This window comes from Petaurus breviceps, unplaced genomic scaffold (genome assembly GCF_028583685.1).
Source record: "Petaurus breviceps papuanus isolate PSGF00001 unplaced genomic scaffold, PetGlider_PUasm1.0 470, whole genome shotgun sequence".
Lineage (NCBI taxonomy): Eukaryota > Metazoa > Chordata > Mammalia > Diprotodontia > Petauridae > Petaurus > Petaurus breviceps.
In genome coordinates, this window is record NW_027186350.1 from 4602010 (window position 1) to 4619277 (window position 17268).

The window sequence follows — 17268 nt, forward strand, 5'->3', positions numbered from 1 at the left end:
CGAAGCCACCTTAGAACCCCAGGACCGGCGCTCTATCCACTGCGCCACCTAGCGGCCCCAGGATTGTGGCGGAGACGTTTGTGAATCGTTTTGCAAATCTTGCGCTACATAGGTGCTGATTTTACTATTAAGTTCAAGGGTTACGCCTTGGACCCTTCTTCTGCCTTCTCTGACCCTTTCAAGGACCTTTCAAATAGTCCACTTAAATTCACGGGAAAAAAAAAAAACCTTAAAGAGGAGAACGACCCACAACGAACCTTCTTGCCACGTGGGCGGTGCCCTTAGAACAAACCAATCATCAGGCAGCACCGGGGAAGACGGTGGCTGAGAAGGAACAGGGAAACTACACTTCCCAGGATTCCGCGCGGCGTTGAGGTAGGGAGTAGGGAGGAAAGGAAAGACAGCGGTCGAGAGGGAAGAGGAACTACATTTCCCAGAATGCCGTGCAGCGGCCGTAGCTTTCGAGCGCAAACTCAACATGGCGGCGGCCACGGAGCACGATTCTGCGGCCGGCTCTACAGAACCGAAAGAGGCCGAAGTTCAGGAGACTAAAACGTTTAAAGACCTGGTAAGGGCGGGGGTGGGCCGCTTTTATTTATTCATTTTCCCTTTTTTAATTTTTACATAGCCACCTCCTGGATCAGTCTGGGAACCTACGTGTTCCAGGCTGGAAAGATTGGGTCGTCAGCCCGTAAACATTTATTAAGCGCCTATGGTGCCACACTACTGGACTGGGTAGTCAGTTCATAAACATTCATTAAGCAGTTAACGGCGTGCCAGGCACACTGCCTGGTACAAGCCCCTCGTCTCAGGCCTTGGCCCAGGTCAGCACCGGCTTCCTCGGTCTTGGAGCCTGGAGGGGACGTGGCTTTGCTATCGACCCCGTCTTCGGGAGGCCACGACCTACGTGGGCATCGCCAGGCTCTCTGAAGGGGACGGACGGGCCCCTGCCCCCTCGTTAGGATGGATGTGCCTAGATGTATGTGTATGTATGTAGATAGGAGATAAACTGCAGAATTGTCACGTATATGTGAGAATTATCCCAGATCTATGAGATGTTAAAGAATTGTCCTAGATGAATTCTCATACACACATCTCTATCTCCGTGCACACACCATGTGTATGTGTATATATGCATGTATATAGAAGAATATATATATATACATAGATATGTATATGTCTATCTATATGTTTTTATTTATATGGCGTACTATAGGAATGCTATTGTTCTTCAGTCTTTTTTCAGTTGTGTCTCACTCTTCCCCTGACCCCATTTGGGGTTTTCCTGAAAAAGATACTGGAGTGATTTGCCATTTCCTTCTCCAGCTCATTTTACAGATGAGGAAACTAAGGCAAACAGGGTTAAGTGACTTGCCCAGGGTCACACAGCTAAGTGTTTGAGGCTGGACATGAACTTAGGAAGGAGTCTTCCTGATTCTGGGTCCTGCATTCTATCCACTGTGCCACCTTGCTGCCTGAGGAAAAATTACTATGTATCCTATATGTGTCTATGGCACATATATGTATATATGAATACATAGAGGAAACTCCAACAATTTAGTCTCTATGTATATATGTAGGTTACAATATAAGAATACAGATAGACTAAATCTAAACTTTATCCTATATGTGTATGTAGGGTATGAATGTGAGAACACATCAGATAAGTCCTCGTTTTTTTCCTGTATGGGATACATATTGGAAAAATTCACAATTTGTCCCATATGTGTTTGTAAGGTATGCATGTATAGGATAAATTGTGAATTTATTCTGTGTGTGTGCATGTGTGTATACATACACACACATACACATATGTATATAAAATGGCACATAAGATGTTTGTATGTAGTTCTTTACATGTTTTCTCCCCCATCAGATTGTGAGACCCTTGAGAGCAGGGACTGTTCTTTGCATTTTCTAGTTATCTCCAGCACCTCACACATTGTAGGTACTTGCTTTTTTTTTTTTTTAAGCAATCGGGGTTAAGTAACTTGCTCAAGGTTACACGGCCAGTTATTTCTGGGTGTGGGGCTAAGTATCTGCGCCCGGATTTGATCCCCAGGTCATCCTGACACTGGAGCTGGTGCTCTTACTCACTGAGCCACTTGGTCGCCCCTTGTAGGTGCTTGTTGAGTAACTAAAGTGATGCCTGCTAAACTTAACTTACAGGAAGGAAAAGAGTTTTGGGGGCAACAGCTAAAGTTTATTTTCTCTGAACTTAAAGGGTGTGACAGAGGTATTGTGCGAAGCCTGTGACCAGTTGGGATGGAAGACACCAACCAAAATCCAGATTGAAGCCATTCCCATGGCACTGGAAGGTAAGTTAAAATGAAACAAGTAGATGGCAGAAAACAGCACCAAAAGGAAGGAGCTGTGGATAGATTGTTCTCTCTCTTAATTTTAGGGATTCTCAATGTGAGGTATGTGGACTTGTTAATTAAAAACACTTGGGTAACTCTATTTTAAGATAATTGATTTCCTTAGTAATCTTATATATTTTGTTTTATGCATTTAAAAACTTTATCCCAAGAAGGAGTCCTTAGGCTTCATCAGACTGCCAAAGGGTTCCATGACCTTTCTCTAGGTCTGTTCCTGTTAGACCCAAGAGAAGTGAGAAGCAAGGTAGGGAGTTCTTTAGGTTCCAGAAAGAAGATAATGGGCATTAAAGATGTAATTTGTATTTAATATTAGGATGATACAAAAATTCAACAAATTAAGAATTGCTTCTGTGCCAGGGGTTAGAAATGACAGTCTCAGCTTTCAAGAAGCTTACTGCATTCTGTTTGGTGGGTATGATAGAGACAACATTTGCAGGGGCAAGAACTGGACAAAGTAGGAAAATTTGAGGAGAAAACTTTTTTTCATGGCAGTAACCCTTGGGAGGGGAGAGGTTGAAAGACTCCTACCCTGGCCTGTGACTTCTGTGCCTGGCCTCCTGATGCTAGAAGGGTACAGCTCTTGTGGTGGGAACAGTATGGAGACCTCACTGGTCCCCAGCATGCTTTGCTGACCCCAAGGGAATGCCTGCTTCATTATCTATGATCATAAATGACATACATAGTTCATGCAAAATGTTGGTATTATGGTCCTATATATATAAGAATATATAAGATATATAAGAAGTTGTCGTAATTAAATATAAGGAGTTTTTTTTTTCTTGTTGGCTATGTTGGAAGAAAAAAATGTGCACACTTATCAGTATTTGAGATGAACAAAATTTGTTTCTGTCTAGCTAATTAAAATTGGTTTATTGTCATCCACTATTAGTCCAAGCGCCCTATCCAGTAGCTTTAGTTGGAGAGATCAAGGCACATTAAGTAGCATGAAATGATACATTCATTCAAGAAATGTTTATCAGTTGCTTACCTCTAGGCAGTGCTGTCTCCAGTGCTGAGGAAGATATGAATGAGAATGAGACATGGTTCTTATTCTCAGTTAGCTTTCAATCTAGCAGTAAGGATAAACACATACATACACACATACATGTGCATACATATAGCCACTCATTTACTCATAAATTTTAAGCTCCTCCCTTATACAGCGCATGCTAGGTGGCTGGTAGTATATACAGTTAAGAAGAGCCACTGTCCTTCTTTCAGTCTAGTTGGAGGAAGAGGTGCAAATTCAAATAGCTGCTATTAGATAATTGCAAAAGAAAATACTAAGTGAGATCTGGGCGAGGTGATCATTACTGATAAGGAGGGTCAAGGAACCTTTCATGGAAAAGGTGGCAGATGGAAGGATGGGTGGGAATTCCTAGTCATCGTAGAGGAGTAATGACATTTCTGGCATAGGGAACAGCGTGAGCAAAAGCCAGGAGGTGAGAAGGTACTCCTGTTATAGAAATGGAAAGTCACCTGATTTTGCTGTAGTTTATATTCCACAAGAGTGAGAAAGGACTGGAAATTTAGGGTGGCACCAGATTGTGGAGGGCCTTGAATACCAGGCAAAGGAATTTGAATTCTGCTTAGTAGTAAGTAGGGAACCACTGAATATTTTTGTGCAGAGGAGTGACATTTTTAATTCAGTTCACTAAACATTTATTAAGCACCTACTGTGTGCCAGGTGCTGTGCTAAGTAGTGGGAATACAAATAAGAAAAAGACAGCCTGGTCCCTCATGGAGCTTACAGTCTAATGGGGGGAGACAACAGAAAAGAAAGGTGGGGGTACCAGGTTGTATCTGGCATTGGAGCATTTCATTCCATAGAGTGGCAGCCAGGTAGAATAGCAGATACAAAGTAAAATGAGCTGAAGGTCCAGTTTCTGCCTCTTTAAGGAAGGCTTTGGAAGGAGTTTGGTACTTTGGTACTCTCACTGGGGAGAAGAAGCTGACAGAGGTGGTGGTGCCAAGGCTTGACTTAGCCTTATGGTGATGAGATTAAGAAGTGACGAGCTTATTGTAGGAGGGGCATCTTGTTCCATAGAACTGAAACCAGGCAGAGTAGCCATGCACAGTGGAGTGAGATAATGAGATTTGGGCAGGAGAAAAATTGGTTCCAACAGCAGCATGATTGGAGGGTGAAGATGGGAGAGGCTGTTAGGCTATTGCATTAAGGGGAAATGAGATCTTTTACAAGATTGATGGAAGTCAGAGAATGGGAAGAAAGGCATAGACTTGAAAGCGTGAGTTATGATTGGGGAATGGTGAGTAATTTAAAGATTTAGTTGGAAATAGTATATGTAAAGGAATGTAACTAGATAATCATGAAACATTTATTAAGTACTTACTATGTGCAGAGGATACAAAGGAAAAAAACCCCAGCACCTATCCTTAAAGAGATTTCTTTCCATTGGGAAAAACTACCTTTATAAATCAGTACAAAGATAAATTCGTAGTGTCCCACAAGTCTTGATGCAGATTTAAACTTTAATGGCTTACCATTGCCCTGGAACTTTTGGGATCTGCTGTACAGAGTAGATGGAAAATAACCTTAGAGGAGAAGGAAATCTCAACCATAAAGGCCTGCTAGAGGAGGTGGTGCTTGACTTCAGCTTTAGAGGAGACCAGGGATGTTGGAGCTGAGGAGGGGATTCTAACCAGTACAGATGCCCAAGGTGGAAGATGCTGTGCTCTGTGTGAGGAAAAGACTATAAAGATAGGAAGAACCCACATTGTAGAGGGCTTTATATATAGCCAAGATGCCGAGGCAAAAGGGAGCCATTGAGGTTTATTGAGTGTAGTGGGGGAGGGCAACATGGTCAGAATTTGCATTTAGGAAAATCACTGACAAGTATGGAGGAGGGTTTGGGGTGGAGAGAGAGTTGGGGAGAGGGTAGGCAGCTGGTAAGTATAATTAGGAGGCTCTTGCAGTAGTCCAGGCAAGAGGTGATGAGGTTTTCCACTAGGGTGCTGACTGTGTGAGTGGGGAGAAGGGAATATGTACCAGAGATGTTGTAGAGAAAGAAATGACAAGATTTGGTCATTGCTGTGGGGTAAGGGAGAGAAAGGAGTTGACACTGAGATTATGAAATTGACTGGTGGTACCCTTAACAGTGATAGTCAGTAGTCAATGTTCTGGCCAGAAACGCCAAAGGTCTTTGGCTCCCAGTTTGATTTTTTTTTAGTATGCAAACTGAAATCTTTTGCCTCATTTCTTACCTAGCTTTAAATCACTGAATGAGTGTTGGCTCAGACAAATGAGATGTGGAAAAGACCTTAGCTTAAAAAGGCCAAGGTCTCCCACTGCATCTGAACTCACCTCCAGTTGTCCTGATCTATGGAGTCAGATGATCCTGGAGAAGAGAGTGAGGCAGATGACTTTGCATAGCTCTTTGTCACTTAAATCCAGCTCACTTGCAAGTCAGGGCATCACCCTCCTGATGTCACTGGTACTCTGAGAACGAAGGACAGACAACAAACAATAATAGTCCCTAAGCATTTATTAAGCACCTGCTGTGTGCCTGTCATTATATTAGGCACTGGCGATACAAAAAAGAGGAAAGACAGTCCTTGCCCTTCAGGAGCTTACAGTCTACAGGTGAAGACAGTACCCAAAAGGAAACTGAAAAGGAGGAGTAGGAGTGCCCAAGGACTGGGGCAGCATGTTGGCAGAGTTGAATTCAAGGAGAAGAGCTAAGGAGGTTTGGGAGAGGACTGGGTTTGGAGGGGAAGATAATGGATAGGAAAGTGTGAAATGCCCAATAAGCAGTTGGTCTTGTGAGAATGAAGTGCAGGGGAGCGACCAGGGCTGGATATTTACATCTGGTAGTTGTCAGCATAGATGTGATGATTAAACTCAGGAGAGTTGAAGAGGCCACCAAGAATGGAGAGAAGAGAAGAGGGCCTCAGTTATGGTCTTGAGGTACAGACACAAGGAAGCATGATATGCATGAAGGTCCAGCAAAAGATACTGAGGAGAGAGGAAAGGGCATCGTGGTGTTATGTGCAGCAGGGAGGCCCGGCAAGATAATGAGCACTGAAAAAGACCATCTGCTCTGGCACTGGAGAGATCATTGGGACTTACAGCCACATGACTCCTTGAAGTCACACCATATATCCAGTGCGAGACGACAGTGATTTTTCCCCAGAAATGCCAGGGAAGGTTGCCAGGAGCAGGAGTGGAGAGAGGGAGAGAGGGCCTGCCAGCAAAGCCAGGGATAGAACAGGGCCAGAGAGGCAGTGGACTAAGCAGCAGAATGTGACCAGTGTAGGGCTTTTTTTTTCCCCTGACAATGTGAATTTGTTATAAGTGTTTTTGCAGTATTTCTTTTCATTGGAAAGGAGAGGGAGAAGTGTGGAAGGGAGACAAAAAGAAATGTTTAAACAAACTGTTTCCTGTTGTCTCTTCCTTTTCTCCAGTTTCTGAGGAGGATGTGGCCCTTCTCCTCGTTCAGGCCCAAACCTCTACCTGTGTTCTTGATCCCATTCCCTCCCTCATACAAAGTAGAATACCTTACCGCCTGTCTTCTGCACCCAGCCCTATCCTCTTCCAGATTTCTCCATTAATCTTCTGGATGGCACCATCTCCGCTACCCAGGTTTGCAGCCTTGGAATCATCTCTGACTCTTCCTATCTCTCTCTTTATTCACTATGCCAGATTTTATTGATTCTGCTTTTACAGGAAGGCAGCTAGTTAGCACAGTGGACAGAGTGCTTTGGAGTCAGAAAGACCTGAGTTTAAATTTTGCCTCAGACGCTTACTAGTTTATGACTCCGATGGCATCTACTGCCCAGGATTGTTGTGAGGATGGAATATGACATTTGTAAAGTGCCTTGGAAACCTTTAAAGTGCTGTATAAATACTACTACTGCTGCTGCTGTTACTGCTGGGGCTGCTGCTGCTTCTGTTACTGCTGGGGCTGCTGCTGCTGCAGCATCTCATGTTTATTTCCTTTACTCACACAGCAGCCTTTAGTCTATTTCAGGCCTCTGTGATCTCTTGCCTGAATTAATGTAATAGTCTCCTAATTAGAGGCTCTTCCTGCTTCTAGTCTCTCCCTTCTCCAGTCGTCTGGCTGCCAAGTTCATGTTTGTAAAGCAGATGTGATTCTGTCACTCTTCCTTGCTCCAGAACTGTTCTGTGTTTCCCTGTCACCTTCAGGTTTAAGTTCAAGCTCTTCAGTCTGTCATGCACAGAGCCCTGTGGTCTGACTTCCTCCTGTTTTTCCTGCTCCATACCCCACATTCTAACCAAGTTGGCTTCCTTAGCTACCAGTAGTTCCTGAAGCTGAAATCTCCTGTTTGAGGGTCTTTGCACAGGAGGCTCTTCTTACCTGTAATGTTCCCCTTTATCTCTGCTGCTTAGAATCCCTTACTTCTTTAAAGGCTCATCTCTCATCACCTCTATGAAGCCTTCCCCGTGCTTTTTTTTTTTTTTTTGAGGGGAGAAGGCAAGGCAGTTAGGGTTAAGGGACTTGCCCAAGGTCACACAGCTAGTAGTTAAGTGTCTGAGGTTGGATTTGAACTTGGGTCCTCCTGACTCCACAGCCTGGTGCTGTATTCACTGCGCCCCCTAGTTGCCCCTAGCCTTCCCCATTCTGTATTCCTCCCCGCCCCAAGCAGCCTTCTTTTTCCTCAGGTTACTCTATATTAATTTATTTGTCAGTATATATGGTACATTCATCAGTTGGATTCTTTAGGATAAGAACTATTTCATTTTTGTCTTAGTGCCTCTGGTAGATACTTTCTAAGTATTAGTTGAGGTAAATTGGATTAAATTTGTTGTTCTTACTACCCCTCCCCTTTATTGTTACTCTTCTTTTTTTTTTTCCTTTTTGGAGGGGGGAAGGCAGAACAATTGGGGTTAAGTGACTTGCCCAAGGTCACATGGTAAGTGTTAAGTGTGAACTCAGGTCCTCCTCTCCAGGGCGGTGCTCTATTCACTGTGCCACCCAGCTGCCCCTACTCTTCTTAAAAACAGTGAGCTCCTATTATCTAATGATTATAGATGCCTTATCTGGTCCTTCTAGGCTGTCTGCTGTCTGACTTCAGTTTACCTTCCCAGTCTCATTTTTCACTACTCATGTTTAGTGGTATTAGACCACTGGGTTACTCATTGTTTCTCATTCTCATCTTGTTCTTTCTATGTACTCCAGACTTGAATAGGTTCTCCTTTCCCCTTTCCCACTTGTTGAAATACTTCCTTGAGAGTTCAGCCCAGGTGCTACCTCTGGGAATCCTTCTGTCATTATTCTCTTCACAGTCTTTCTTCCTTGTCTATTGAACTCTCCTTTGCCCTAATAACATTCTATATAGTTGTTTGTGTCTATGTTCTATTAGTTTGTAAACTCTTAGAAAGCAACAGCTATGTCTTATTTTAATTTTGTATCACAGTGTTTTGTTTTGTCTTTAATTGAATTGACTAGAGGACATCTGGAATACTGTGTTCAGTTCTAACTGCCGTCTATGAAGAGGGTTATTGTCCAACTAGAGGGCTTCTAGAGGACTATAATTTGGAATGTGAAGGGTCTGGAAATCAGAGGATATTCAGAACAGTTGAAGAACTCAGGTTATTCATCCTTGAAAAGAGAAAAGTTAGCTGGGACATTTTGATTTTTAAAAGCTATTTAAGGACTGTCATGTGGAGGAGAAATTGGGTTTACTTTTTATAAGTCTAGAGAAACTATGGTTGTTTTTTTTTTTATGAGGTTGTGGTAAAAACTGGATGGTACTTGGCTTTGGCTCTTTGGTAATACTTTGCTGACCCTCTGCTCTAGAGCATTAGTAGATCTAGTGAGTAGAAGTTTTAGGAGGGCAGATTTGGGTTTCGTGGATAAGAACTTCTAATAATTAAAGTTGTCTAAAACGTATTGGAGTGAGTTCCTGGTATCCAAACAGAAGCTGAATGATCATGTGCCAAGGTTACAGAGGGGATTCTCACATTCATTGGGAGGTGGTACTAGATTAGTGGTGACAAACTCAAATAGACATAGGTCCTTTAAACTGTACATCCCTGTGGGCCGCAGATTCACAGAGAAGACCGCATACGAACGTTATCCATGTTCTATTACATTTTAATTTATTTTGTTAAATATTTTCCATTTACATTTTAATCTGATTTGGGCTGTACTTACGAGTGTTGTGCATGTTTGACAGTTTTGTGTTAGATGATCTTCATGTTCTATGATGTAATAATCAGGCAACATTTATGAGAGCTACTTCTAGGGAAAAAAAAGATAAATAAGGGACACAGTCTGAATATTGCTTCACTTGAATAGAGGTAAATCATTCCTTAGCATGTAAACTAAAAAACTTTCTAAAGCTGAGCTAAAATTCTTCTATCTACCAACTAAAGTTTAAACTATTGTCTTTTCTTGTAGGTCGTGATATCATTGGTTTGGCGGAAACAGGCTCTGGAAAAACAGGAGCCTTTGCTCTGCCCATTCTAAACGCTTTGCTAGAGACACCACAACGTTTTTTTGCTCTGGTTCTCACCCCTACTCGGGAGCTGGCCTTTCAGATCTCAGAGCAGTTTGAAGCCTTGGGGTCTTCCATTGGAGTTGAATGTGGTGAGTGAACAAAGAAGAGCCATATTAGTAAGGGTGACAGGACAGATAGAAAGGGTATGAAAAAGGATAGTGAGAGGAAATATTAATTTAGTAATAGGTATCAATCAGCCTTAAGTAGCTGATTGGTAACTTAGAATTATAGCTTTGTTTAAACCCAAGAGAAAATATTAGAAAATCAGTTGTAATCAATTTTAAATTAATCGTGGAGCGTCTTCTTCTACTAACTTCATATTCTTCTCTTCTTTAGCTGTAATTGTGGGTGGAATTGATAGCATGTCCCAGTCTTTGGCCTTGGCAAAAAAACCACATGTGATAATAGGTAAGTTGCTCTTTCTGTCTCTAATATACATCTATTGGTGGGATTGGCTGATGATGATGGTGGAGGGAAGAGACTGTTATTTTCTTGGGACCTTGAGGAATATCAAGATTATTGTAGTCTTTGCCCCTCTGAATTCTTTTGTGTGGTACAGTTAATTCTCTTCATTCTTTTTTGATTTTCTTGAATTTACTCATTTTTTTCTTCAAACCTTTCTTGGTAGCAACACCTGGCCGCCTGATTGACCACTTGGAAAACACAAAAGGTTTCAACTTGCGAGCCCTCAAGTACTTGGTCATGGATGAAGCAGACCGAATATTGAACATGGACTTTGAGACAGAGGTGGGTTTACTTGTAGTTTATCATTCCTTCTGAAGAGTCAGGCAGTTAGGACAAAGGCCCTGAATTTAAAAAATATATATATTATTAAACACCTGTTGTGTCTAGAGTAGTGTACAAGATTCTGTGTTCCCAGTCCACCCAAAATTTGGGATCTTTGTTATCTGTTTTTCTTTTTCTTCTCTTCCAAACTGAAAATATTTTAGCTTTCTTATTTCTCTTAGAATTTAATCTCATGATAGTACTTTGGCCTCAGCTAACATTTGTGTATGTTTATGTTGAGAAATATATTGACCGTATTTTTGTTTACATTATATTTAAGTAAAATTTCTTAGGTAAATCCTGGAAAATCTCTTCTTTTACCTAGCTATCAAAGTGTTTGGTCACCATTATATCTCCCTGTTAATTATGATGATAATTGATAAATACTTATTAAGCACCTGCTATGTGCTAGGCAGTAGATACAAAAAAGTGAAACAATCCCTACTCTCAAGGAGCTTGCATTTTAATATATGGAATAAGTGTGAAGGGGATAAATATAGGGTGGCCTAAAAGTCTTAGTGCAGTTTAAATCTTTAAGGTCTTAAATAGACTTTTAGGCAGCCTTGTATAAGGCAGTTAGACAGGGAAAAATATGAGAGATCTAGAGATCATACCTCTTCAACAGTTGAAGTGATCAGATATGTGCTGGCTGAGGCTTTTTCTGAGTTCTTTTCTTGAGGTAACTGTTTTGCAATCAGTCAGCAAGCTTTTTTTTTTTTTTTTTTTTTTTGCTTTTTGGAGGGGGGAAGGTAGGCAATTAGGGTTAAGTAACTTGCTTAAGGTCACATGGCTAGTTTTGTGTTAAGTGTCTGAGGCTGGATTTGAACTCAGGTCCTCCTGACTCCCGGGCCGGTGCTCTATTCACTGTGCCGCCTCGCTGCCCAGACAGCAAGCATTTATTAAGGACCTACTCTCTGCCAGGCACTGTAGTGGGCACCAGGCAGACAGTACCAAAATATTAATTCTCAAAGGGCTTACATTCTGTTAGGGGAGACAACATATATATACATAATTATATAGAGAATTAATACAAAATAAATACAGGGCAGTTAAATTCACAGTAATTAGACATGGATAGAGGGCACTTGTAATGGGTAGGATCAGGAAAGACTTCATGTCTACAAAGATAGTACTTGAGTTGCATCTTGAAGTAAATGAAAGTTATTCTTTGAGGTAGAGGTGAGGAAGGGCTGCATTCTAGACACTGGGGTTGCCTAATAAAAAGCCTGGCTGTCATAAGATGGAGTGCTATGTGTAAGGAACATAGTTTGACTGAATTATAAAATGTAGGGTTGGGGAGACAATAGTGTATAGAGAGATTAGAAAGATAATGTTGGGACTGGGTTGTGAAGGGCTTTCAGAGGTACCTAAAAGAATTTACATTTGATCCTAGAGGAAATAAAAAGCCATTGGGATTTATTGAGTAGGGTAGTGACACGTTCAGATCTGTGCTTAAGGAAAATCCCTTTTTCAGCAGCATGTAGGATAGACTGGAGTGGAGAGAGATGAAGCAGAAGACCAGTTAGGAGGACATTGCCTCCTCGGGAGGGGTGATGAGGGTCTGAGGGTTCCGTTGCTCTGTGACTAATGAGAAGGGATCAGGTGTGAGAGACATTGTGACGTTAGAAATGGTGAAATCTGGCAACTGATTGGAGATACTGGTTGAGGGAGAATAAGGAGTTGAGGATCAAGCTGAAGTTATGAATCTGGGAGCTTGCAAGGATGGTAGTATCTCGCATAGAAATAGGGAAATTTGGTAGAGGAGGAGAAAAGATAATGATTCGTAGTTGGTACATGTTGAACTTGAATCATCTCTGGACCAATTCGAAATACTTACAAGAGTGGTTTAGAGGAGACACCGGTTCTGAATATATAGGTCTAGGAATTCTATGCGCAGAGGTCAAAACCAAACACGTGGAAGTTGATGAAATCACAAAAAGAATACAAAGAGGAGAGAAAATGACTCGAGGGATGTTTTTTAATATTGTTTTTAAGCCCTTCATATACGTTATTGCCTATGGGCTTCACAACTCTGCAAGGTTCGTACTGTTATGAGGTGTATTGTTATCTTCACTTTACAAATGAGGAAACTGAGGCTAATGATAACTGTGGTGCAGTGCTCTGGGCCTACAGTCAGGAAGACTTGAGGTTCAGATACCTCCCCATCCACTAGCTGCATCCGGGCAAGTCGGTTAGCCTCTGGTCGCCTGGCAGAAGGATCCACGGCATCCCCTGGAGAAGAAAAGGACAAATCACTCTTTGCCTAGAGAGCCCCGTGCATGGTTGGCCCTGAAGAGTCAGACACGACTGATAGACTGAACAATAAAATGGTCAAACAGCTAGCAAATGTCAGAGGCAGGTTCTGATTCCAGGTATTCCTGAAAGGAACTTGTAGGTCACAACCTCTCTAGTTGTCATTGAGCAGATACGTGCATGACGTTTTTGTCTTTTCTCATAGATAGACTAGTAGCCATTTGTTTATCGTTTTCTTTTCTCTAATGACCAGTACACAAGTATGGTGTTGGTTGTGTGTTGTTCCACTTCCTTTCATTCCCCAACCATTTGGTCCCAGCACTTGTGAGAAGATAGTTATGAACTGCTGTGCTGAGGAGAGTAGCCAAGGGCCAGGCCAGTGGCTAAATTCCTGTTCTTCTTTAATTGTACTGTAGGTTGACAAGATTCTGAAACTAATTCCCCGAGATCGGAAAACATTTCTCTTCTCTGCTACCATGACCAAGAAGGTAAGTCTTATTTCTCATATTTACCCATAAATTGACTTGTAAAGTAGCCTTGAGGCAGGAATCAATGTTACTAAATTTGTTTTTATTTATTCAGGTGCAAAAACTTCAGCGAGCAGCTCTGAAGAATCCTGTGAAATGTGCTGTGTCTTCCAAATACCAGACTGTTGAGAAACTACAACAATATTACCTCTTTATTCCCTCCAAATTTAAGGTCTCTATTTCTCTTCTGTCCCCCTAGTTTTTTAGCTCTGATAAATTGTTAATTTTTGATGATCCATGTTCAGTGGGTAGATATTGTAGTATAGGAATTCTAAATTGCAGAGTAATTTGTATTTGGCTTTGGAATGCATTTTGTACTTACATTTTCATCATGGTATTTGTAAATGTTTTGGGAAATGGTAGTATTTAAGACAAAATAAGAAAATCCCAATTCAAGAAAGAATGTTGAAAACTGGCCAGCCACCCATTCTAATGCTGACTCTGCTTCTTCCCACTCATGCTGGTTGCAGATAATATCACCTCTTACAATTCTGTATACTAGTCTTAGTAAAATTAGCTTCTCTTTCTAAGCTTATTGTGTAGCTTAAAATTCCTATAGGAAGAAAAGAGTAGTATTTTGATTTAAAAGGGCTTTCCCGGTACTTAAATATGATTACTGGGAAGGAAATCTCAAGCTACGTCCTCTCTGCTGCTAGGTTATACTTATGAAATAAGTTGTTCATGATGGCATTAAAGAAATTGAAAGGAAAGCAGGATGCCTTCCTGTCCACCCCCACTCATGCATGAGAGCTCGGGTATAAGTAAGAATCAACTAGATGCTTTTGTCTTTCAGATATGATGTACAGATGGAAGGGACCATAGAGGTTTTTTGTCCAACAGTTAAAATATATGTCATCAACTTTGTTTCCCAATCCTTATCACTTGTCTCATTTTGTGTGATTTCTAGGATAGCTACCTGGTTTATATTCTGAATGAATTAGCAGGAAATTCCTTCATGGTGTTCTGCAGCACCTGTAACAACACTCAGAGAACAGCCTTGCTACTCCGAAATCTTGGATTCACTGCCATCCCTCTCCATGGACAGATGAGTCAGGTATATTTCCAGCCTCTCCCCTTTAAATCTATCCTCCATAGAGTTGCCACATTAATATTCCTAAGACACAGGCCTGACCATTTCATTCCTCTGCTTAAAAAAAATCTTCATTGGCTTCCTTCTATGATCTCTAGGTTCCTCAGCTGGATTTTAAAAAAATGTTCTTAGTCATCTACAGAAACCTTCTAATACACAAAAGACAGATTGGATGTGAAATTGGATTTCTGTTATGTATGTTTTGTTTCTATTAAGTGTATATAAAATTTTAAAAAAAGAGTAGAAAAATTTCCCTTGGTTGTGTTCCCTTCTGAATTTTATTTTATTTTAAAATTGTTATGCTTTTATTGTAAATGCCTTTTTCTTCCTCTTGTTTAATTCTTGTCACATTCCACTAACTCTGCCCCTTCCCTTTCCTCTACCCTGTGTAAACCATCCCTTGTATCACATTGGTGTATTAGGTTCACTTCTGCTTGCTTCTTGTGTTCTCTGCTTCTGTTTACACATCTCAGTGTTGTACTTTTCTCGTCACTTACATAATCTCATGTGTTTCTTTTCATTCTTCTAGAATAAACGCCTGGGATCTCTTAATAAATTCAAGGCAAAAGCAAGATCCATTCTTCTTGCCACAGATGTAGCAAGTCGAGGTCTGGACATTCCCCATGTGGATGTCGTAGTCAACTTTGACATCCCCACTCATTCCAAGGTAAGTTCTGTTGAATTTCTGCTTCAGCTTACATAACATGTTTTTAAATGGAAATATTTTCTGATTTCCCTACTAGTGAATGTTAAAAAATAGGAAAGGAACAGTTGTAGAGCAAGAAAAAGCCAAGTCAAGTTAATAGGCATTTAACAAATGCTTATTACTATGTGCTAAAAAAACATGTAGTCAAAGTCATAGTTGGCGAATGCTTACTGTGAGAGTACAAGAACGAGTTAGTAAAGGTTTCACACATGCTAGCTTCAGTCAACCACCATTTCTTTAGAGGAGCAAGCAGAATGTTAGGCTCTAGTTTGGGATTTTCAGTTTCTTATAGCCTTGGACATAATTTATAGATTGTCATCGTGCAAAAAAGAAGGGAAAATGGTGCTGTAGGTTACCACCCTTGTAATGACTTCATGAGGAACCAGAAAGGACTTAAGTGGATGCTGGGTCTGGAAACACAGTCCCAAGCCAGTTAGCCATTTTGTACTAGGCACTTACTTTCTCTCCTAGTTTGGGATTAGGCAGTTCTGGCAGTGTTTTTCTTAGACCTGGCTTCATTTATTCCTCCAATGCTGGTGTAATTTTTGCTTTTGATGGAAATTCTTTTTATTTATTATTAGGATTACATCCATCGAGTGGGTCGGACGGCTCGAGCTGGGCGCTCTGGCAAGTCAATCACTTTTGTCACACAGTAAGTGATCCTCCTTTCCCTTGGCCCCTAGAACCAAAGAACTGCCTTGGGACTACTTGAAACCCCCATTTCATTTCGTAGTCTCCTTTGAGAAGCAGAGAATCTTACATGTACGTGTGCCTCTATAGGTGGTTGGTATGTTTGTTATTGCAAAGAAAGAAGGTAAACATTCTCATGGGCGTTGCAAGGGATTTTTATTTGGCTTGTACTTAGAACTGAGGATCAGATTCTTAGACTTGGGGGTGAATTTTGAGTCCCAGGTGATCCATAGTTATACCGATTTCCTTTTTTGCAGGTATGATGTGGAACTCTACCAGCGTATAGAACACCTAATTGGGAAGAAACTTCCTGCCTTCCCAACTCAGGAAGAAGAGGTCATGCTGCTGACAGAGCGTGTGGCAGAAGCCCAGAGATTTGCCCGCATGGTAGGGAACTTTGTCTTTTTCTCTTCTGACTTCAGTATGTGTCAAACCAGGTCTTACCCTTTGGTGAAGAAATTCTAGACTGGGGTGGGAAACTTGCAGCCTTGAGGCCACATGTAGCTGTCTAGGTCCTCAAGTGCAGCCCTTTGCCAGAATCCAAACTTCACAGATCAAATCTAGGTCCTCAAGTGTGACCCTTTGACTGAATCCAAACTTCCTAGGACAAACTTGAGGACCCAGAAGGCCATGTGTAACCTCCAGGCTGCAGGTTCCCCACTTCTGGTCTAGACAACGATTCATCCTTAGAAGTGTTACTTACCCACATCGGATTTTTTCCCGGGAGGGATGGAAAATGGAGGACTTTTTAAAAGGAAAAAAAAATTAGTCTGGGAAGATTTTGAGGTAATTAGAATGCAAATGTAATACTTTTCCTGCTTTTTTTTTTTTTGTAGGAGATGAGGGAGCAAGGAGAGAAAAGGAAACGTTCAAGAGAGGACAAAGATGACGGTGATGACACAGAAAATGCTATGGGCGTGAGGAACAAGGTCGCTGGAGGGAAGATGAAGAGGAGGAAGGGCCAGCGGCCACATTCATAAAGACTTGTTTGTGATACATTTTTGGTAAAAGAGGACTTTATCAAGAAAGGAACCCCATCAACAATACTCTTCAGACTGAAACTTTTCAGACCTGAACCAAGACTCTGGTTGGCTGCACAAGTGTTGATTCTCTGTTTGCTGATATTTTATTACAGAATATTTTTTTCTCAGAATGGCTGATTCCTTTTTACTGCCATACTATACACAATCTTAAGTGCCTCCTCTTGTGACACGAATAGTATATGCTTATTCCATCCCTTTCCTTCCCTGATAATCGATTCCCAGATCTGCACAATCAAGCCTAGAACTCCAGCCACACATCATCAGTGGGAATTCTAGAAATCTCTGTCCAGATGTCCCATTGTCATTTCATGCT

At 41.4% G+C, this 17268-nt stretch overlaps 1 protein-coding gene across 1 annotated transcript; it reads left to right on the forward strand.

The window, feature by feature from the left end:
- Nucleotides 1-411: 411 nt before the first annotated feature.
- On the forward strand, nt 412-17065 carry DDX47 (DEAD-box helicase 47). Its single transcript, XM_069101524.1, has 12 exons — nt 412-568; nt 2225-2318; nt 9761-9949; nt 10197-10268; nt 10489-10607; nt 13316-13387; nt 13482-13598; nt 14334-14480; nt 15046-15183; nt 15804-15874; nt 16170-16299; nt 16749-17065. The coding sequence occupies exons 1-12, from the start codon at nt 479-481 to the stop codon at nt 16890-16892; spliced, it is 1383 nt and encodes a 460-aa protein (XP_068957625.1). The 5' UTR covers nt 412-478; the 3' UTR covers nt 16893-17065.
- Nucleotides 17066-17268: the final 203 nt, after the last annotated feature.